The sequence below is a fragment of the Panthera onca genome, chromosome A2 (genome assembly GCF_046562875.1).
Source record: "Panthera onca isolate mPanOnc1 chromosome A2, mPanOnc1 haplotype 2, whole genome shotgun sequence".
Lineage (NCBI taxonomy): Eukaryota > Metazoa > Chordata > Mammalia > Carnivora > Felidae > Panthera > Panthera onca.
In genome coordinates, this window is record NC_138340.1 from 55,122,627 (window position 1) to 55,145,178 (window position 22,552).

The 22,552-nt window shown below is 40.8% G+C and overlaps 1 protein-coding gene across 1 annotated transcript in view; it reads right to left on the minus strand.

Annotated features, from left to right (window-relative positions):
* Positions 1-224: 224 nt before the first annotated feature.
* CCDC174 (coiled-coil domain containing 174) overlaps positions 225-22,552 on the minus strand; it is a 27,025-nt gene continuing 4,697 nt past the window's right edge. The window contains exons 4-11 of the mRNA XM_060631858.3: positions 18,200-18,258; positions 15,305-15,482; positions 11,907-12,002; positions 10,789-10,931; positions 10,337-10,431; positions 6,873-7,005; positions 4,985-5,131; positions 225-3,893 (exon numbers count right to left, since the gene is read on the minus strand). Coding sequence (XP_060487841.3) covers positions 3,595-3,893; positions 4,985-5,131; positions 6,873-7,005; positions 10,337-10,431; positions 10,789-10,931; positions 11,907-12,002; positions 15,305-15,482; positions 18,200-18,258 — 1,150 coding nt within the window. The 3' untranslated portion in view covers positions 225-3,594. The remainder of the gene's footprint in view (positions 3,894-4,984; positions 5,132-6,872; positions 7,006-10,336; positions 10,432-10,788; positions 10,932-11,906; positions 12,003-15,304; positions 15,483-18,199; positions 18,259-22,552) is intronic.

Below are 22,552 nucleotides of genomic sequence, written 5' to 3' on the forward strand. Positions count from 1 at the left end.
GGCTGATCTATTTTGGGTTAACTGTAAAGACCAGTACCCACCCCTGCTCCAAATTCTAAATTCTACCGCCTCGTCTCTATGTCACAACAAGGTTAGCTGAAAACCATCCTGCAGGCTGCACTATGGCTTTAAGAAGAAATAAATGATCCCACAAGTCTTTGGCAAATGTACGGCTAAACATAGCAGAAATCTCATGTATATGGATTTAAAGTTTCTCCTTTGGGAATTTTGCAAGCAAACAAAATGATTTATTTAGCCAATTCAAATGAACTGTATCAAAACACACAAAGGCCCGGAGGAAAGATTACAATGAAAACAAGTAATTCAAAGCAATTTCTGATCCAAAACATTCCGCTTAGCTCTACAAAGATATGAATAAGGTGTGGTCATGTTTTCTGACAGATTTCACTGCTCCTTGCCTTCAAGTGAAACACTACCATAATATCTTGAATGCTTAACGTATGCCTGGAAGAAATGTTTATCAGTCCTTTAGCTGCTAATGGGAGGAGTAGGTGTGGTCAGACCATAAAGTGTATAAAAACAGATCATGTAGAGTTGTACTGTGCTGGACAGTAGCCCTAGACACGTGTCTTTTGAGCATCTGAAATGTGGCTAGTATGACTAAGAACTAAAATTGTATTATGACTTGATATTGGATTCAGTTACTGGCAAACTTAAAAATGTTTGTCTTTTTGCAACAATGTGGATGTGTGAGTCTACTTTTTCCTGTATGTTTTATGACATATAAATACAGATTGAGTACTCCTGATGAAAACTTAGCATCCGAATTGAGACGTACCATGGATTTGCAGTTGATTTTGAACACTTGGTGTGAAAACAAATGTAAAATATTTCAATATTTTTTTAATATGGAGTGTTGAAATATTTTGGATATACTAAATAAAGTATACAATAAAATTAATTACACTTTTGTAATGTGGGTCCCAGAAAACTGAAAATGACAGAGGGCTCGCATCCTATTTCTATGGGGCAGTGCTGTTCTAGAGTGATCTGAAGTCTTGAGGACTTGAACGCCATCTGCTGGATACATGTGTACAAAACAGGCCCACAAGAACCGGTAAAACTAATTGTGTTAACACTTCAGCTCTGGGTCTGAAAAGGAAGAGGATGTTAACTGGGCTCATGAAACAACTACATGTATGCTAAGAGAGGATTAGAAATGTTTATATAGTCTTGACATCCTAGAGGACATCCGACTTACAGTTATTAGTCGACAGTGACCATAAGCCAAAGAGCAGACTGCTTCGCCATCCACCCTAGGTTGGGCCATCCTGGGCAACGATGAAAGGTTATTTGGGGATCCTGCTCATGACCGCTACTCCCACAGGCCTGGGCTTACTGCTGTCTGGCTGGCCTTCCCGCCTGTTCTCCACAATCAGCTCTCAAGTCCTTCTGCTCTACCTCATAAACACGTTCTTTCCATTGTTCTCATTTGTCTATTGTTTTCGTTCTTCCCTTCCATTTTTTTGTTTTCTTAGGATTCCAGTGAACTATTATTTCTATTTTTCCTCTCTAGTATTCCAATTTTCCTTTTTTGTCCCTCTCCCTTTGTACTACAAGCTGTTTCAGTTGGTTTTGTAGCTTTAGTTCCTATGTTTAGGTCTTTGATCCATTTTGACAATGAGTTGGTTTTGTTTATGGTCTGAGTTGTGGGTCCAAATTCATTCTTTTGCATGCAGATAGTTGTCCCAAAATCATCTGAAGAAACTATCCTTTACCCCATTGGATGGCCTTGGCACCACTGTCAAAACTCAACTGACCACAGAAATAAGGATTTATTTTTGGACTCAACGCTAGTCCATGGATCTAGGTCAGTACTGCACTGCTTTGATTCCTGTAGCTTGTAGTAAGTCTTGAAATGAGGAAGTGCGAGTCCTCCAACTTTGTTCTTTTTCAAGATTGTTTTGGATACTCTGCGTCTCTTCAATTCCATACCAATTTTAGGATCAGCTTATCAAGTTTTGCAAAAAATGTGACTGGGTCAGTTGATATTAATGTATATTTTTTTAAAAAGAAGTATTTGCCTGGGACGCCTGGGTGGCTCAGTCGGTTAACTGTCTGACTTCAGCTCAGGTCCTGATCTCACGGTTCACGAGTTCAAGCCCTACATGGGGCTCTGTACTGAGAGCTCAGAGCCTGGAGCCTGCTTCAGAGTCTGTGTCTCCCTCGCTCTCTGCCCCTCCCCCACTCACGCTCTCAAAAAATAAACATTAAAAAAATTTTTTTTGAAGAGGTATTTGCCTGATCAGGCTGACAGAATGACCCTTAATAGGGCAGGCAACTTTGCCTTTGACATGGAGTTCAGAGGTTAAGTTTGCAAGAATCTGGGATTTTCATCTAATACTATTTGATAACTGGGACAAGACTGAGAGCAGATGGCACTGGAGAAAGTGAGGCTAGAGCAAACATGAGCCTAAATAAACTGCCCTGAAGTCCCAGAGCTGCCATACGGATGCTACATGACCTTGGACAAGTCATTGACCTCTGCACTGCAGTTTGCAATCTGTAATGAGAAGGGGGCATTCCCATCAATACCACTGAGACTATGTGCATCAGAGCCCCAAGAGTGCAGGCTCCTTCTGGCACCTAAAAGACCTGCTCTAGCACATTCTTACAGGGAGTCCTATGGGCCAACTCCCACTGCTTGTCTGCAGCTGTAAAGACACGGAGGTGCAGCGGGCACAGGAAATGCTTCTGGAGCTCTGCTCATTGTTAGTAAAGACAAAGGGACCTCCCTGCCTCTTACTCCAGCTCAGGTCTATTCCAATCAGACTTCTGATGTGACTTGGCTCCTGAGAGTGATGAGGGCCTACAGTGGACGCAACAGAGAGGCAGGCCCAGCTGAAAAACTAACCCTTAAGCTAAGAAGCATCTCACTCTCTGACTAGGCTGAGCAGCCTCCACATGTGCCCCAGGGACTCTACATACACTTACCAAATGCCCACTAGGCATGTGTGGTGACAACCATCATTTAGGATGGGATGACAAGATAAGTGACTTCAACCTCTACCTTTCTGGATTATGAAGTTCTCCTCTCTGATCTTATTTCAAATGTTATTACTTAATAGTCCACCAGGTTCATGGTCCTCTTGGAGACTAGATCACTTTGCCCCACACAGTGTCCCCTCATTTGCCACTTTGACAGCCTAACACACCTCCCGACAGATATGGAATTGATACGGAAGCTGAATCCTTGGAACAAAGAAAGCTGCACTCTAGTATCTGCAAAAGGAAAGGAATGGAACACTTAAATCTAGGTAAGCCAAGGAAGTGGTTATGAAACAGGGTTACGAGCTCTTCGGGGTCGTACGTGACAGCTTACACATAAATCCAGAAGGACAGGGCTCCATATCAATTAGAAAAAAATGAACAGCCAAGTGGCCACAGAATTCCCATGGTACCATTCACTTTCTTCCTTGCTGACAGACAAATCCAACCTGAAGTCTGTGTCTTCCAGGGAAAGGACGGGAGGAAACAGGTACATTTCAGTCCCTAAAATTAAATTATCTTCCCCAATTTAGGAGAAGAAGGCACTATCCACAGTAGAGACCCAAATCAGAACGGTTTGGAAATTCATGTCACTTGTTTGTAATATGATATCATATCGTCCAGAGTTTCAAAAGTGACTGTCGGGGCTCGTGGTGGGCTGCTGGGGGCAGGAGTGGATGGTGGATGTGAAGAGCCAGTGTCACGACTCTGGCCAGAGCACTGTCCTGGGTCGCTCGGTGCAGCTGCAGGTCTGCTCCACGTCTCGCTACTGAGGGAAGCAGTTCTCTTTTGACCCACAAAGTAATCCGATGGTGGGGCAAACTCAGGATCTCTCTCAGCTCGGAGATCTGACTGCCTCTTCGACCAGAACCCAAAGGAAAACTCTAATAAAAATAAGAAAGAGTATTATTAGAAGTAAAGACCAAATCAGTTGAATTTTTATTGTTATTACTTTTCGATTATTACATATACTTCTTAAATGGCAACTCCCATTCTCTGGAGGAGATAGTAAGGAAAGCAATAATATAATACGAGGTATACGTAAGGCCTACAAAAATATAAGGAAGCAGCAGGCTAAGCAAAGGGAGTGACTACTTCCAGATGGGGAAGATTCAAGGAAGGCTCTGGCGGAGAAGGCTGGTAGCTTCTGGAAGTATTGCCAAAAAGGCACTAAAATTACATCTGAGAGAGAAATACAGAAAAACCAAACACTCAAATCATTTGCTAGACATAATGTAGGTACTTCACAACAAAATACAAATTTTGGCCTTCACTGAGTTTTAGAAGACACGAAAGTCCAAATCTAATTTGGCATTTCATCTCTATTTCTAACTAGCACTAACCAAATGCACTGGCCTATTTGCCTTTATTGAGTCTTGGATCTCATCAGCTCAAACAGGGTGAGCTAATGCACTACTGTAACAATCTTGTTCAAAGAGGCATAAATCCTGGTCTCCTCCAACAAGAAGCTGCTGTGGGCATCATGGTAGATTTACAGAAATAATTTACGGAAAAATCTGCATGACCCAACAGAACCATACGTGAATCCAGGTGAATCCTGTGGCATGCAGACTATTTTCAACTAAACGTAAAGGAGGCTGCTAAAAACACAGAGGACGTTGAAATACCAAACCTTGTAAGATTTTTAAAAGTGGCTCCTGAGAAAGGGCATTCCAAAGCTGTAAAGCCACATGAGGGTAGCACAAATTTTTAAAAACTTCCCCCAGTGCTTCTAAAAAAAATTGTCCTTTTGAAATGACCTGTTGTAGACCCTGGTCTTTTATAATCACACTTTCTAGTGTTCCTGTTTACAAACAGCTAGGGTCTGGGTACTGAGAAGAAACAGTTCAAAGATCTGGAGAGTTCCGTGAGCCTCAAAAGCCTCTACACTAAGACTCATGAGAATCACACTCTGAGATGAACTGGAAAAGTCTGTGCAAGGCCTGTTTAGAACCCACCCCCCCCCCCCCCTTACCTTTTCCTCTGTCCCACTCTCGGACATGCGGCACTCCCGGGCGGGTATCCTTCCTCTCCTGAACGATGACTTCCACTTTGCTACTCTGGGCAGCAGTACGTGGGGTTGGCACAGCCTCTGGTTCTGGTGGCAAAGGCCCAATAACATCTATTTTTTCGCAAGAGAATAAGACATCACTATAATAAAACTTAAAGCTATTATTAAAATAAACATTAAATAGAACATGCTCATCTTGAGAGTAAAAGTAACAGCCAGTATTTAATGAGCACCTATCTTGGCCCAGGGAGTGAACTAAGTACCATGTGTACAATAGTTTGTGTAATTCTTATAATAACCCTCATAAAGTCAGGGTTAGTATTCCTATTTTATAAATGAGGAAAATTAAGCTCAGAAATGCTACACAGGTAGAAAGTGACAAGAGCCAGGATCTGAACCCAGGTGGGATGTATCTCAAAGTCTCTGTGCTTCCCACTATGCCACCCTGTTTCCCCAGACCGACAACTGAAGGACCAGAAACCCCCAGTTACTCCACTAAAATAAGAGTCTCAGAAAAAGCAAGAGAACTTGGAGTGACAAAGAGCTGGGGTGTGGCAGCGGGCTGTAGGCTCTTCACCTTTGGCTAGATTTTAAAAGAAAGTAGATTTTTCAAAAAACACTGTGTGGCGCTCCACATCTTGTAGAGGTGACAGATGTTCAGGAGTAGAGCAAAAAATAGAGAAACAATATGCAGAGCTTAACATGTTACAGGAACACAGCATTTATACAAAACTAAACAGATGATCTTCCAATTCCTAAATGTTTCTTGTCTCCTTTCAAAGCTAAACTGAAGCTGTGTTCAGAATAGAAAATGGCCGATGGCTTAGCACAAGGCTTCCGTGTGAGCAGGAGAGGCTTGTATAACATGCTCCTGAAACCCACACTCACCTTTTTCGTTTTGGGAATGGAACGCCCTGCCCCCAGTTTCAGTTAGAGATGTGGCCACCTCGCTAGACAGGCCATTCCCCAGGGGCCCCTGCAGCTGCAATCAGGCCAGTGGGTTGTAAATGCATGGTTGTGTGGGCCTTCCAGTTCACATTCCTAAAGAAGCAACAGGTTCCTCTCCCCTCTTTCCCGCTTCCCTAGGGTTGGACCATGAACAGGTGGTAGGGAGCAAGCTTCCACCCTGCAGGTAGAGCATCACTCTAGGAACGGCAGAAGCAGGAAAACAGGAGGAAGCTGGGGACTGGGTGACCACGTGGGGCAGAGCTACTACCTGCCTAGACACCCACCACCTCCAAAGGATTAAAACCAAAAATAGACTTCCAGCTCGTTGGAGCCAGTCTATGCAGGAGTCTCAGGAATGGCAGTGAAGCCCAGACTAGGGTAGCTCATGCAGCAAGCAGAATCCTTCAGGGACACAACATGCCATGTGGTGTTTCCACGTGTTGTGACAGTCCTTTCAGAAGCTGTCTATACTCGTAAATTCTTTCCTTTCTTATGTCACTTTGTGAATATATTTCTCCTTTAAAATAAATTAGTGCACAATAACCAAAAAAACTTATAGCCATAGCGAAAGAAACCAAGTCTAAAACATGTGTGTACAACAAAACTTTATCTTAAAACATCTCTGCTCTAAGTGAAGTCTCGTTTACTAAGCCAGGCCCTTCTATGAAGTAACACAATGTCCTGTTCGTTAATATTCTTGTCTGTATAAAAAGATTCTTTCGAGTGTCATTCTGCACCACGTGGATTATAAAAAACTGCTCCTGGCAGTACCCCAAAGGTACCCTGCTTGCTTAGAGAATAAAACTAAATGACTCATTTCCAGATTGTCAGTCCTGTTCACTGAGACATCATTAGAACTAAAGATTTTCCTTTTGAAGTTCAGACACAATGAGCCATGATATACCTTTGTTTTCTTCCTCTGCTCCATCTTCTTTTGACTTTTTCATCTTTTTTTGTCGGAGTTTAGCAAGCCTTGCTTCTAACATAGCCTTTCGCTTTTCCTTTATGTTCTCTCGTTTTGTTCTCTGATCTGTTGTCTGAATATAACAGAAAATTAGAAATTTACTGTAAATCAAATTCACAATATTTCTTCTCAAATTAAAATTATTAAAAGTGAATTTAAAGGATTAAATATTAATTTCATCTTAAAAAACAGACTAATTGATTTCAGGCCACCACTAGGCAGCTAGCCTTGAGCTCTTCAAAACACAGACCTAGGAGGCCCTCTTATACAAGCCCTCTGGCATGTTTTCTAAGTTTAGCGAGTGCTCACAGAGCGCCCTGGAATGCTTCACATTCAAGGAAACCAACCAATTCTGTTCTACTCCTTAATCCCTTAAATAAATCCCTTAAATAACTCTCTATTTTCTTACCCAGGCCACTCTAAAAGTACCATACTTAAAACCAAATTTAAGGGGCGCCTGGGTGGCGCAGTCGGTTAAGCGTCCGACTTCAGCCAGGTCACGATCTCGCGGTCCGTGAGTTCGAGCCCCGCGTCAGGCTCTGGGCTGATGGCTCGGAGCCTGGAGCCTGTTTCCGATTCTGTGTCTCCCTCTCTCTCTGCCCCTCCCCCGTTCATGCTCTGTTTCTCTCTGTCCCAAAAATAAATAAAAAAAAAACGTTGAAAAAAAAAAATTTAAAAAAAAAACAAACAAAAAAAAAAAAAACAAATTTAAAACATCAAAGTTATATAAGTTAGTTCTAAGCAGCTATAATTTTAAAGTCTGGAACACCAAAATAGAATAGCAATTACATTCATAAAACTATAATAGCATTCTGATACTGATAAATAATAGTTTATTGATAAAACTGTCACTATTTGCAGAAGACGGGATGTTATATATAGAAATCCTAAAGACACCAACCAAAAAACTGTTGGAACTAATAAACGAATTCAGTGAAGTTGCAAGATACAAAAGCAATATACAAAAATCTGTTATGTTTCTATACGCTAGTAACAAACTATCAGAAAAAGAATTAAGAAGACATTCCCATTTATAATTACATCAAAAAGAATAAAATGCTTAGGAATAAATTTAACCTAGGAGGTAAAAGACCTGTACTCTGAAAACCATAAAGCAACAATGAAAGAAACTGAAGAAGACACAAAGAAATGGAAAAATATAGCATGCTCACAGACTGGAAGAATGAATATTAATAAAACATCCATATTACCCAAAGCAATCTACGATTCAATGCAATCTCTATCAAAATTGCAACAAGTATTTTTCACAATAGAACAAACAATGCTAAAATTTGTATGGAAACACTAAAGACCATGAATAAGCATTCTTGAGAAAGAAAAAAAAAACTGGAAGCCTCAGACTCCCTGATTTCAAACTATATTACAAAGCTATAGCAATCAAAGCAGTTAGGCACTGGCATAGAAACAGACACAAAGATCAGTGGAACAGAAAAGAGAACCCAGAAATAAAGCCAAGCATCCACAGTCAATTGATTTATGACAAAGGAGCCAATAATATGCAATGGGGAAAAGACAATCTCTTTAATAAATCATGTGAGAAAAAAGGAACAGGCAGGTGCAAAGAATGAAACTGGACCGCTATCTTACACCATATACAAAAATTAACCCAAAATGGACTAAAGACTTGAACACAAGACTCCAAACTATAAAACGTCTTGAAGAAAATATAGGCCATAAGCTCCTTAACATCAGTCTTGGCAATGGCTTTTTGGATCTGACACTAAAAGCAAAGGCAAGAAAAGCAAAAACAAACAAGTGGGACTATATCTAACTAAAAACTTCTGCACAGCAAAGGAACCCATCAACAAAATGAAAGACAACCTACTGGATGGGAGATATATTTGCAAATCATATTATCGGATAAGGGATTAATATATATATTAAAACAGTCCAATTAAAAAACAGGCAGATAATTTGAACAGACATTTTTCCAAAAATACATACAGATGGCTAACAGACACATGAACAGATGCTAAATATCACTGATCATCAGGGAAATGCAAATCTAAAACCATAATGAGCTTTCATCTCGTACCTATTAGAATGACTATTATCAAAAAGACTAGAAACAACAAATGTTGGCAAGGATGTAGAGAAAGGGGAACACTTGTGCATTGCTGGTAGGCACGTAAATAGGTGCAGTCACTATGGAAAACAGTATAGAGGTTCCTCAAAAAATTAACCATATGATCCAGTGATTCCAGTTCCGCTTATTTATCTGAAGAAAATGAAAATGCTAACTCAAAAAGATATCTGCATCCCCATGTTCACTGCAGAATTATGTACAACAGCCAAGACATGGAAACAACCTAAGTGTCCATCAATGGATGAATGGATACAGAAGGGGTGGGAGGAATGGAGTATTACTCAGCCATAAAAAAGAAGTATATTTTGTCATTTGAACCAGATGGATGGACCTTGAGAACATTATACTAAATGAGATAAGTCAGACAGGAAAAGACAAATACTGCATGATCTCACTTATATGTGGAATCTAACCCCCTTCCCTAAGGAAAAAAAAAAAACAACAACAAAGACAAATATAAGCTTATAGATACAGAGAACAGATTGGTGGTTGACAGAAGTGAGGGTAGGGGGTGGACAAAATGGGTGACAGGAATCGAAAGGTATTTAAACTTCCACTTATAAAATAAGTAAGTCATGGGGATGTAATGTAAAACACGGCAATCACAGTTAATAATACTGTAATGCATATCTGAAAGTTGCTAAGACAGTACATCTTAAAAGTTCTCATCACAAGAAAAAAAATTTTTGTAACTATGTATAGTGACAGACAGTAACTAAACTTAATGTAACAATCAATTTGCTATATACACAAATACTGAATAAGTATATTGTATACCTGAAACTAACATGTTATGTGTTAATTATACATCAATTAAAAAGTAATAATACAGTATCTGGTTTATGGCCACAATATTTACTAATTACCAGAAATATTAATCTTTAATAAAATTGAAAGTTTATTTAATGTACTTTTATCCATCACTGCTCTGAATATTAACTATTAAATAAATATTTTTTAAAAAAGGCCGGGGTGCCTGGGTAGTTCAGTCGGTTAAGTGTCCGACTTTGGCTCAGGTCATGATCTCATGGTCCGCGAGTTCGAGCCCTGTGTCAGGCTCTGTGCTGACAGCTCAGAGCCTGGAGCCTGTTTCAGACTCTGTGTCTCCCTCTCTCTCTGACCCACCCCCATTCATGCTCTGTCTCTGTCTCAAAAATAAATAAACGTTAAAAAAAAAATTTTTTTAAAAAGGCCATTTTGAGTATCAATTTAAAAAATAGACCATTTCCATAATATGGTCCAACAAGAAACAAACCGCTCTCAAATACTTAACATCAATTCTGAATTTAATTTTTACCTGTTCACGTAGCATCTCTAATGTTTTCATCTGCTTGTTTCTCAACTCTTTATCTCGGGCAAAGGCAAAATATCCAACACCAAGTTGCCGGGCCTCTGAAATAAGTCACAATTTTTCAGAAGATTAGAGTTCCCTGATTAACAAATTAGAGTCAGGCTAAATTTCCAATGAAGGCAAAAAGAAACGCAGTAATATTTGACACAAGTTTAAAAAAAAAAAGGCAGCTAAGCCAAAAAGATCTCCTGCTTATGATCAGCAGGCCCTCTGTTAGAAAGATATTCCCAACAAGAATATTTTTTAGGCTATAAAGCAAACAAAGGGGATATTTTCAATTTCGAAATCAGAATCTTTTATTTCTATGTAAGAGCTACAGCTTTATGAATATTTCCCTTTATGCTTGCCATTAGTCCAAAAAAAACAAAAAGATTTAAAAAGCTGCAAGATGATTATACCATTTTCACGAATGTCTTCATAATGTATGGGCCCCATCGGCCTTTTCAAGGCCTCTCTTTCTTCTTCCTCCCATTGCTGGCGCTGAAGTTCTTTTCTCATATCTTCAGATAATAAGGTTTTCTCATTAGCAGGACTAACGAAACTAGTAGGGGGACAGAGCAAAGCTATATTTAGGTAAGAGCTGTGAGACAGCAATACTTCAGTTCAGTAAGCTGGATCATGGACAAGTAATTCTAGCTGATAAGATAATTCCTTACAGAATTTTCTGACCCACAATACCACTGGGAAACTGCAAAAACTGTTTTCATCTTTCTTTAATTAAGCAGCTGACTTGTTACATTAGTGCAACAGAATCTTGCCTCAGCACTTGAGACAAACCACTTTCCTTCCCATCCCCTTCTGGGCTAAAGGGGAGGAAGAAGCCAGGGCCTCGGCTGCATGGTCAGCTGCATAACACTGCAGCCAGGCAGTGTCTCCTGTCCCGTGTCAGGCGGCTCAGGGCTCCTGCACTTCCTTCCTTGTGCTGAGCCCAGGCCGATCTGAACCCGAAGGACTTGGACAAGGTGGACTTTCCACATCAAAACTGCCCTTGGTGAGGGGAATTTTACTCCCTGGAGTGTACTAGCAAGTTATCTCTTAGAGGTCTCTGGCCCTAAAGGAAAAAATCTAGCAATAAGGCCCTTGCTTCAAAATGCAAAAATTAGTATAAAGAAAAAGTTAATAAGCTAACCACTTCCGTGCTCTCACTTGCTATGGGATAACCAAGTATATATTCCTAAATATCTTTCTCCACAAAGGTTTGTTTGTTGGTTTGGGCTCATTCTTTATTTTTAACTCTGATAATCAGACACCCTTCCAAGTAAACAGATATAGCTCCAACTCATCCCTTTCAGTGGCTACACAATATGGATGATCAACTATTCAGGTTGTTCCCTGAGTGTGGATTATGTGTGTGTGCTAACCATAGAAGAGTTCTTCAGCAAATATTCTTACACATCAAGAAAAAAACCTTCTTACTGGACCATGAAGACAATGAACCAAAAGCAGCCTCACCCATAAAACAATCCCTATGTCTGCATTTCAGACCTGGGCAGAGGTTTGCATATCACATACTTACAGCCTCCCCTGAAGATTTTTATCCATCTCCAGCAGATCTGGCAAATCCTTTTTCATACAGCGGCGAGATCGCCCTAAAGAATCCACATAATCCACCCTAAAATAAAAGTGAAAACATGTGAAGAAGGCTTTGTACATGACATATGGTCCCTTAAGTTACAGACTAGTTGCACAGTAAAAAAGTAATGTAAGCTTCACTACCAAGAAACACTCTCAACCCTGAGAGACCATAACCACGGATAAGAACATGTTTTTTTTTTTTAAGTTGACACACAATAAGTTCATTGTGCCTTCTGTTAAACCTTAGTTTTAGAAAATGCAGAAAATGATTGATCATATATGTCTGTGATTTAATACAAGGGTGCCTGGTGGCTCAGTCGGTCAAGCATCCGACTTCGGCTCAGGTCATGATCTCACAGTTCATGAGTTGGAGGCCCACATCGGGCTCTGCACTGACAGCTCAGGGCCTGGAGCCTGCTTCGGATTCTGTGTCTCCCTCTCTCTCTCTCTCTGCCCCTCCCCTGCTTGTGTGCATGCTCGCTTGCTCTCTCCCAAAAATAAACATTTAAAAAAATAAATAAAATAAAAACACCCCACACAGACCCTTGCCGCAATACCTCAGAACTTCCTTCAGTCTGGTTTAGACAATTCCACATATTTTACCAGCATAACTTTGCTCTGTACCATGCTCAACCTGCTCATTTTCTTAGTCTTTGCAAACCTGACTTTTTATTCTTTCTTTTACTTCTTCTAATTGGTACAGCTCCTTCCAATTAGAAATTTCTCAAGTCAGGATTACTTTGAGGACTCATTAATTAGGAGGAAGCCAAGCAACACACATTTTGTACCGCGAAAGCAGCTCAGTGGTGGGCCAGTCTATTATCTTTTACTTTTAGTTCCGCTTTCTTTAGCTTTGCCCAAACCAGACAGAAGTTACAGTCAGGGGAACCAGGCAGATATCAAGGCAAAACGAAATACTCCTACTTCCCACAACAGGAAATATGGACGGATTTTCATGGAAAACATTTCAACTGCATTATGATGCAACAGATTTATTGTTTAATTATGGGCAAGGAATTGCCTATAGCCTTTAGCAGGGGGCTAAAAACACAGAAAGGGGTCAGTACTGCTGGTACAACTCAAGATCAGAGTCTCATGTATGTGGCTTTGCTTTTGTTAGCAATTTCTTTCCTCTTACACGTGCTGATTCCAATTGTTAGCCCATGACTTGAAAACTGAATGTCTGGGAATCTATTACTATAGTCCTGACGCTGATTGCTGTGAGAAATAAAACCTCCAACTGCAGAAAGCAGTTTCTTTCTTCCTCCCTCCCCCCTCCGCTTTTTTTTAATGAATAGAGAAATAAAATCATCTAGCCAGATGGTCTGAGTAATTATTTACAGTATTTTTGCGGAAAGATTTTCCACCACCTGGAACTTAACTACCAAAAGGATTTTACAAGTAGCTACAATTCTGGAGCTTAATTTAAAAACAAAAAAAGTGTCAGAACTGCTTGCGGTGCGTCTTCCTTCACCATATGGTGGCATGTGACACCTTCAATTGCCCTCCAAACTCTTCAAATCACTGACAAATTGCTAGTAATCATACAAGCATTAGGAAGAAAAAAAAAAAGACATTAAACCTTTCAAAGGAGATGAGATTTCTGCTATGAAAAGCAATCATAGGCTATTCTGTTTCTGGAGAAGGTCTCTAAAATGTACAGATCCCCTCAAAACAGAAGTGGCAAGACAGTAGTCAGCAAGTGCTCTATGTAATCAGCAATCACTGAACAAGCTCCAGGAAAACAATTACTTGAGGTACAAGAGTAATATGGCAGGGCTCAGAGTCATGGCATCTTCAAAGCGCTCTCAGGGAGAGTTAAGACCCGTGCCCATGAAATGCTTCCTAACATCAGCAGGGAGGATATAAGAAGTACCAAAGTTTTGCCTCAAATTTTTTTTCTAGTAACGAGGCCAGTTGTGTGTCAATAATAAAGAGAAGCTAAGACCCAAAGGAGTCGGAAGCATATCTAAGTGCTACCAGATTTCGGGTGAGGGAGAAATTGCTCATACTGGAAACGATGAGGGAAAGCATCAGTAGAAGAGACTACGTCGTATGTGCTTCTCTTTGGGTTGCTTTCAACAAGTATGCAGCCAGAAAACCTAGCCCAAATGTAAATTTTTAGAAAGCAGATAACATCTGTTCTATCCCAATGTCATGTTATTTCCGGACAACGTGGACACCCTCGGTAGTATGAAGATGTGAGGTCCCTGCAATCCTCAGTAGCCGGACCTGCTCTCTTAAGCTCACCAATGACTCCTACCGACAGGGCCAAGAGCTGACAAAAGGTCAGCAAGTGCTGCAAACTATCCTGAGCGGTTCCCAACAAAGATCCCAATAATGAGGATATTTGAGCCTGGAAGAGAAGGTGGGTAGGCTCTGCACTGGCAGGAGGGTGGGCAGGTGGGGTTATTCTCAAGACAGTTTTACAGCATCAGTGCAGCTCTATGCAATTTTAAGCACGTCTGAACAAGTTTGTAAACACAGTCTTCAGTAGAGAAAATCCTTAGAAGGGAATTTCCATTCTGGTCTCTTTACTTATTGACATATTGGTCTCACAGGGAAAAGACTAGTTTGCTTCCCCATCATTCACGTACACGTAGGTAAAATTTAGAATAATTTCAATAAAAGTTTACAACATGTGTGCCTCTACTCCACAGAGCAGTTTCTTGGGTAGCTTAACATACTCTTACTTCCTGAAGGGAGTTTAAGGCAAACAATAAGGAAAACCGGGCTTCGTTGTTTTACAGGTGAGGAAACTGAGCCTCAGTGAGGATGGAACTTGATCAAGGTCATACTGCCAGTGAAAGACCTGCTATGCAGGTCCGAGGTCCACAATGCCTACATGACACTGCCGGAAATGCCCCAGCCAGAGTCCTGCCTGCCTTTTTCTGTGGAAATGAAGATCACCACCAGCTGGACAGTGACTCTCCACAATGCCTGAATTATGACCTGGGCAGCAGCCCAGGTAAGAAAGGAATACGCTTCTGTCTAAACGCTTCCACATCAGTCAAACAGGTGTATTAATGCCTTTTGCACCTGACTTGGTCTTGTTAATTATTTCTTCTATGGAGCCACTGTTTCTGTAAATCCAATCTTAAAGGAAAAAGAGGAAGACTGAAGAGAAATGGTTTGATAGCATCCAAACAAAATCACTTTCAGAAAGTAAACACGAGTCGGGGCTCCTGACCGGCTGTCGGTGGAGTATGTAACTTTTGGTCTCAGGGTCATGAGTTCAAGCTCCATGTTGGGTGCAGAGCTTACTTAAAAAAAAAAAAAAAAAAAGTAAACACAAGTCTGAGAATGCTAACATGACCAATTAATGTCATTATCACCAACCATTCTTCACCAGGGTCCTGGGGAGGAGGTATATCTTTTTCAGAAAGATTTTCTTCATCATCGTCTCTTTCTCCTGCCTTCCTACAATCTCTATTGGCACCAAACACCTCCATCTCTTTGTGTTTGTCTATGATCTTCTGTGTGAAATCCACAAGGTACATATCCTCCGCTTCTTCATCTAAGACATAAAAATCAATATTCAGATTTTTGACATTCTTCTCAAAGATGTAAACCACATATGGAATTGATATGAAGCAGTCACATTCACCACTGGGCGGCTACACTCCCCCTGGACGGCTCACTAGTCGATGCATCCGCCACCCCCGCCACCCCCCGAAAGTTTACAAAGACACAGAGCCACTGGGGGATCTAACCGTGGAGCTGCAAATGTGCCATCAGAAACATATACCACACTAAACAAATCTTAAGAGTCTAAAGTCTTCTGTTGCCTCGTCAATACAATGAGTGAGCAATATGGTCTCAGAATGTAACTTTAAGATAAAACCACGTGATTTCAAAGAGACTCATTCACCCAATGACATAATATAGAAGCAGGACTGCATTTCTCATGTCGCCAGACCAGAGCAACAGACCTGTGTTACTACATGTAGCTCCCCAATCAAGGGGCTATATTATTACCAACCCTAATTATACTGTTGTGGTATGGCGTTCTAAGGGTCATAATATAGGCAAAAGAAGTCATCTGAATTCTTTTCAATGCAATTAACACCACTTTCAGGCAAGGCATGGTGCCAGGATCTGTAGTGCATACAGAGACGGGTAAGACCTATGGCTTATAATATGCTTGAGCTAAAACATATACGCTGAAAGCTAAATAGCAACCCGTGACTTTAATTCAATTTAACCCAAGACAGTTGAAATACTCACAAATAACATTTACATTAAGTTTCACTATGCTGAATTTTCTCTGAGGTTTTTCTCTGAGTACAGGATTAAGGTCTATGGAACAGGTATTACGTTCCCTGTTACCAGGTACCGGTGTTAACCCCCAAGGTACAGTGGAGAATAACTGAGGCTCCAAAACTTAACTTGCCCAAACATCCAATATGCCTATCAGGCCTATCAGGTCCCACCATCCTGGACAGAACCAAATCCCCAGGTCCACAGGCACACTCCTTTGACCTGATTTCTATATTAGCATTACAAGTAAAGTCTGAATTAAAAAAAAAAAAAAAAAAAAAAAAGACTAATTTTTTTTTAAGCCACAAAATAACTCACATGGGAAAGAGATGTACTTTCTCAGAGTGGAGTTATAAGACCACATAACAGTGAGGCCTCCTGGTTAATGGACACCCTGCTGCTTCATCAAAAGGAAGACACAGCCTCTCCCCACGTCCCCTAACTTTGAGAGTGCCTACCTCTCCCAGGCTGGGCTCCCTGCCAGGCAGGGAACATGCCTCTGCTATCTGGAAAGAGGGAGTTTGGCTGTGTGGGCAGCCAATGACCAAGGTTCTGGCCCTGCCTCTTCTCCTGCTGCCCCACTGCCCCCTTTCCCAGCCCATCAGGCCCAGCCATACTAGTCTGTCTGCCAACACTAGCCCTCTCCTCTCTCTGCTGATCTTCTCTCACCACTCTACTCTGCAGAATCCCTTTCTCCAGCTCTCCAAAGCCTTTGAGATCCTATTAGAGCCTACCTTCTCCCTAAAGACTTCCTCACATGCCTTTTGGCAATGAAAAATGCAGTGCCTTGTAAAATCTCTTCTACTGCTATCTAATAGTAAGGCTGGGCGTTCTTTCTCTGGGGGGGAGGGGGTATGGGGAAAGGGGGATCTTATTATTTTAGAAGCAATTACAGGCACATCACAGAAAAAAATAGAAAATAGGGACAAGGAAACCTAACTCCTACACCCTGATATACCTGTAATTCCCCTCAGTCATTTTTTAATATAGGTAGAATCGTTTCTAATTGTAGCCTATTTAGACCTCGTTTCCTAACTTTACTTTGTTCTGTGTGCCATTGTCCTCCGCTGATGACAATCCCCTTGAAGGCCGAGAAGAGAATCTGGCTCATGCTACCCTTGTTTGTCCCCTCATAGCACCTAACATGTGGTGCACACTGGACAATCAGAGATTACTGTGGATGTATTTTCTCGTCCCTGTGCTGGCTCAGAAGGTAATGCATGTTAACTGGTGCAGCCACTCTGGAAAACAGTGTGGAGGTTCCTCAGAAAATTAAAAATAGACCTACCCTATGACCCAGCAATAGCACTGCTAGCAATTTACCCAAGGGATACAGGAGTACTGATGCATAGGGGCACTTGTACCCCAATGTTTATAGCAGCACTCTCAACAATAGCCAAATTATGGAAAGAGCCTAAATGTCCATCCACTGATGAATGGATAAAGAAATTGTGGTTTATATACACAATGGAATACTACGTGGCAATGAGAAAAAATGAAATATGGCCTTTTGTAGCAACATGGATGGAACTGGAGAGTGTGATGCTAAGTGAAATAAGCCATACAGAGAAAGACAGAAACCATATGGTTTCACTCTTAGGTGGATCCTGAGAAATGTAACAGAAACCCATGGGAGAGGGGAAGGAAAAAAAAAAAAGAGGTTAGAGTGGGAGAGAGCCAAAGCATAAGAGACTGTTAAAAACTGAGAACAAACTGAGAGTTGATGGGGGGTGGGAGGAAGGGGAGGGTGGGTGATGGGTATTGAAGAGGGCATCTTTTGGGATGAGCACTGGGTGTTGTATGGAAACCAATTTGACAATAAATTTCATATATTGAAAAAAAAAAAAAGAAGGTAATGCATGTTATTTCTTAAATCTCTCCCCGTACTTAAGGTGACTTTAATAAATAACGAAATACCACAGGGCTATATGAGTTACAGAAAATAAAGAAGTATAAATAAATTATTGTATTTACCTATAAAGTCTCCTTTAGTCATTTTTTCATATAATTTGGCTTTTTCTTCCAATTTCTCCCTAGGAGAAAAAAAAGACAAGTATTAGAAATGGTCTTACGCCTGCTACTCGTGTGAAGGCTGCCTGACTACTGCAATCTGCCAGGAGGCCCAGTCTGGCGATGAGGCTGAGCTGACCACCCCACCCTAAGGGGACCCTCAGACCCAGCCACTCCTGATTGCCAACTTCATGTAAGTTCCATGAGGACAAGCCCCATCTTTCTCTTATTAATGACTATATCCCAGTGCCTAGAACAATACCTGGTATATAGTAAATTCTCAATCAGTATCTGAAAATAAATAATGAATTAAGATTCCAAATGCAAACTAAGTTAAATACCAAAAAAAGAAAGAGGTGTCTAAATAAAAACATTTTCTATGTGCAACCTTCTAAAGGGATCACCATATTCAATGCACACCCTTTGCATTACTGTTTTAAGGCACGAGTCCCTGATCATCTGTGGCTCATTAGGCTTCTCTAAGGGAGCTAAAGATCAACTTCTTAGAAGTCTGGTAAAATATGATGCATGAATACATCATATATGTATTACACAGAGCATGAATAATTTATTCATGACACAGCTAATAAAAAACAAACATCAACCCTGGTATTTCAATAAAGTAGACTCACTGGTCACGTTAATTCTGGTGACATTTACTTTTTAGTGGACACAGACTTAGTAAGATGGCTGGCAATTCCTTATTTTAGAAATACTTAATGATGGTAAAGAGAAGTCCCAAAGAAGTCATGTGAGCTTTTGCTTGCGAAGAATCAATCACACTTAATCATAAAGGAAAATTTCACTTCTAATGGCATCCCGAGACAATAAAGTCCCTTGGTCACATGGCTGTGTGCTCTGGAACAAATTACTTCACCTCTCTTGTACCCCACCCCACCCCCAGTTCCTAAATCTGTAACAGATGAAAAAAACAGCACTGCCTCTTAGGGTTGTCATGGAGAGTAACTAGATCGCACACGGAAAGCATGCCATCAGGTACGTCATCTGCATCTTCGTCATCTAGGTCAGAAAGATTCCTCTCCCATTTTATGCATTCCTTCAACAAGTACTTCCTCCAGGCCTCCTCTATGCCAAGCACTGTTTCCGTAACGAGGACTCTATTTCGGAGGGGGCTTAACGTAGTAAGCTGTGTCATCAGAGAATCTTACTGTCTTAATGAAAATAAAACCTAAAAAATTTTTAAAAAACAAACCACAAAAAAACAGGTGTTAGGATAGAGTAACCAGGAGGACACTAGGCTAGAAAGGGTAGCCAGGGGAAACCTCTCTGAAGGTGACATTTGAGCTAAGGCTTACAGAGCAAGAAGCCAACCATGAGAGGATCTTGGGGAGAAAGCAAGTGAGACAGAGGAAGGATGAAGTAGGAATGAGCTTGATATGTTCAAGCAGAGATCACAATGGTGGAGGATGCTGAGCAAAGGAGAGGGGGGCACAAAATAAGGACAGAGAGAGGCAGGTACAAGAACGCGGGGGAGGGGCACCTGGGGGACTCAGTCAGTTACGTGTGCAACTCTTGATTTCAGCTCAGGTCGTGATCTCACAATTCATGGGATTGAGCCCTGTGTAGGGCTCTGCACTGGAAGCACTGAGCCTTCTCAGTGGGATTCTCTCTCTCTCCTTTCTCTCTGCCCGTCCCCCCACTCCCCCAGCACACATGGGCACTCTCTTTCTCAAAAAATAAATAAATACACTTAAAAAACAAACAAACATGGGAAAGCGTAAGAAGCCTGGATGCAGTGTAACAGAAAGATGGTAGGAAGAGTCTCCAGATGAATAACGGAGATCAAGGAAGATGTCAGAGAAATGGCCACCACTGGATTTAGTAAATGAGGAAGTCATTAGAGACTTTAAAGAACAATTTCTTCAGTCAAGTAAGAAAGATGGAATTCAGAGGGCAAGAGTATGGGACACTTATCTGGAACAACTATGTGCCAAACACTATGTATCTCCTTTAATGAATTCCCTACAAAGCTCCATGAGCTGAGTATTAACCACCTCACTTCATAGATAAGGAACGTCTCAATGGAGAAGTAACTTGCCTAAGGTCTTACATCCTCAAAGGACTGTCCCTGCCCATCTTGAGCTCTGGGGAGACTCAGAAGTCCTGTAGACCAAGGACAGACTTGACTCTTCATAAGCACAAAGAAGCCAAAGTATTATGTAATAGGTTACTGGATAAAAAAAAAATCACAGCAAAGTACCCAGGAAAACTCTTGTTATATACAGTAAATAACAAAGGATTATGGCACCTTTCAACAAATTAGAATTCTGAGAATATTCCAGTAGGGTGAGAAAGATGTCTCAAAAATTAACATATGCTATGTCTGCTGGGAACAGGTCAAACACTAAGAAAAACAATTCCCCAAATGCGCTAATATTCTGCCTCTTTTTTTCAAACCCAGAAGAGCTGAGTAATCTCAGCAACTACTGTTTCCAAGTGCAGAGTTTTTATTACGCAATAGATCCAAAAGCACATGAGTCATGACAGACATTCAAACTTGGGATTCCCTCTGAGTCTAGGGTGACACTGTAAATAACAAAGAGTTCTTCTTTACAGAAGAATGCCAGCTAACAAATGGAATGAAAAAATAAAAATGGAACGAATGAATTAGAAAATCATCACTTTGAAATCACCAGTCTAACAACTGAGAAGTCACAAGGTTCCACTGGGTGGAAATATGTTGGTGAACAAGATATTCATAGTCTCAGAGTTGCCCTCCTTAGATTATTATTAGTTACAAACGGGAAAGAGACCTTTACGGTGAAAAAATCTATCTTAACCAAGTGATCAAAGTTCATCACCAATAATAACTCAAACTGACATTGTGAACCTCCTGCTGTGATCCAATGGGAAGGACACACGGCCTACATCTTATTCTTACCAAAAGCAGTTAATGAGACGCTAATCAGATTGTGGGACACTGCAGACACAAGCCTGGACTCACCAAGAACAGTAATGGTACAACAGACGACAAAAAGGCATGGGAATTATTCTAGATTAAAAGAGACTAAAGAAATAGGACAACTGGGGTGCCTGGTGGATCAGTTGGTAGAGCATGTGACTCTTGATCTCAGTTGTGAGTTTGAGCTCCACGTTGGGTGTAGAGATAACTAAAAAAATAATTTTAATAAAAGGAAGAAAAAAGAAAGTCATTCTATATACAAAATCTCTCCCTCTTTAAAAAAAAAAGAGGGGTGCTTGGATGGCTTAGTCAGTTGAGCTCCCGACTCTTGATTTCAGCTCAGGTCATGATCCTAGGGTCATGGGATCAAGCCCTGCATCAGGCTCCCTGCTGAGCATGGAGCCTGCTTAAGATATTCTCTCTCTCTCTCTCTCTCTCTCTCTCCCTTTGCCCTCTTCCCTGCTTACACCCTCTCTCAGAAAGAAAGAAAGAAAGAAAGAAAGAAAGAAAGAAAAGAAAAGAAAAGAAAATGACAGACTAAATGGAATGTGTAATCTTTGAATTCTGAATTAAAACAAAACAAACTATAAAGGATTTAATTGTGCCAGGATAACTGGTAAACTCGGACTATAGATCATATCGGATATAATACTATTTTATCAGTGTTAAATTTCTTGGGTATGATAGCACTATTGTGGTTATGTAGGAGAATATCCTTGTTCTTAGCAGATACATGCTGAAATATTTTGAGGCAAAGTATCATGATGTTTAACAAAGTTTCTCTGCAACACACACACACACACACACACACACACACACACACACACACACACCAGAGACAGAAAGGAGCCAAAGCAAATGTGGAAAGATTAATTGGTAAACCCAGGTACTGTATTCTTTTTTTTTTAAATATGTATTTATTTTTGAGAGAGACAGAGACACAGAGTGTGAGTGGGGAAGGGGCAGAGAGGGAGGGAGATACAGGATCTGAAGCAGGCTCCAGGCTCTGAGCTGTCAGCACAAAGCCCAACTCAGGGCGCGAACTCACAGACCACAAGATCATGACCTGAGCTGAAGTCGCATGCTTAACCGATTGAGCCACCCAGGCATCCTTTCAATTAGCCTGTTGCTTTGAAGTTTTTCAAAATAAAAAGTTAAAGGGAAAATTCAGTTTCGAAATGCTAACATCATAACACCTAGTAGCCCAGAGCCACACCTTCCTAGGGACACTTCTTCAACACTTGTTGATAATCTTAGTGCCTAACAAAGGCTCAAAGTTGGATTCTGTTTCATGTTCCAAATGGAGGTTATGTCTTATCTTCTTATATGATTACAAATGATATTATTTTTAGAGGCTATTTTATATTTTTGTAGTATTTGACTGAAAAGATGAC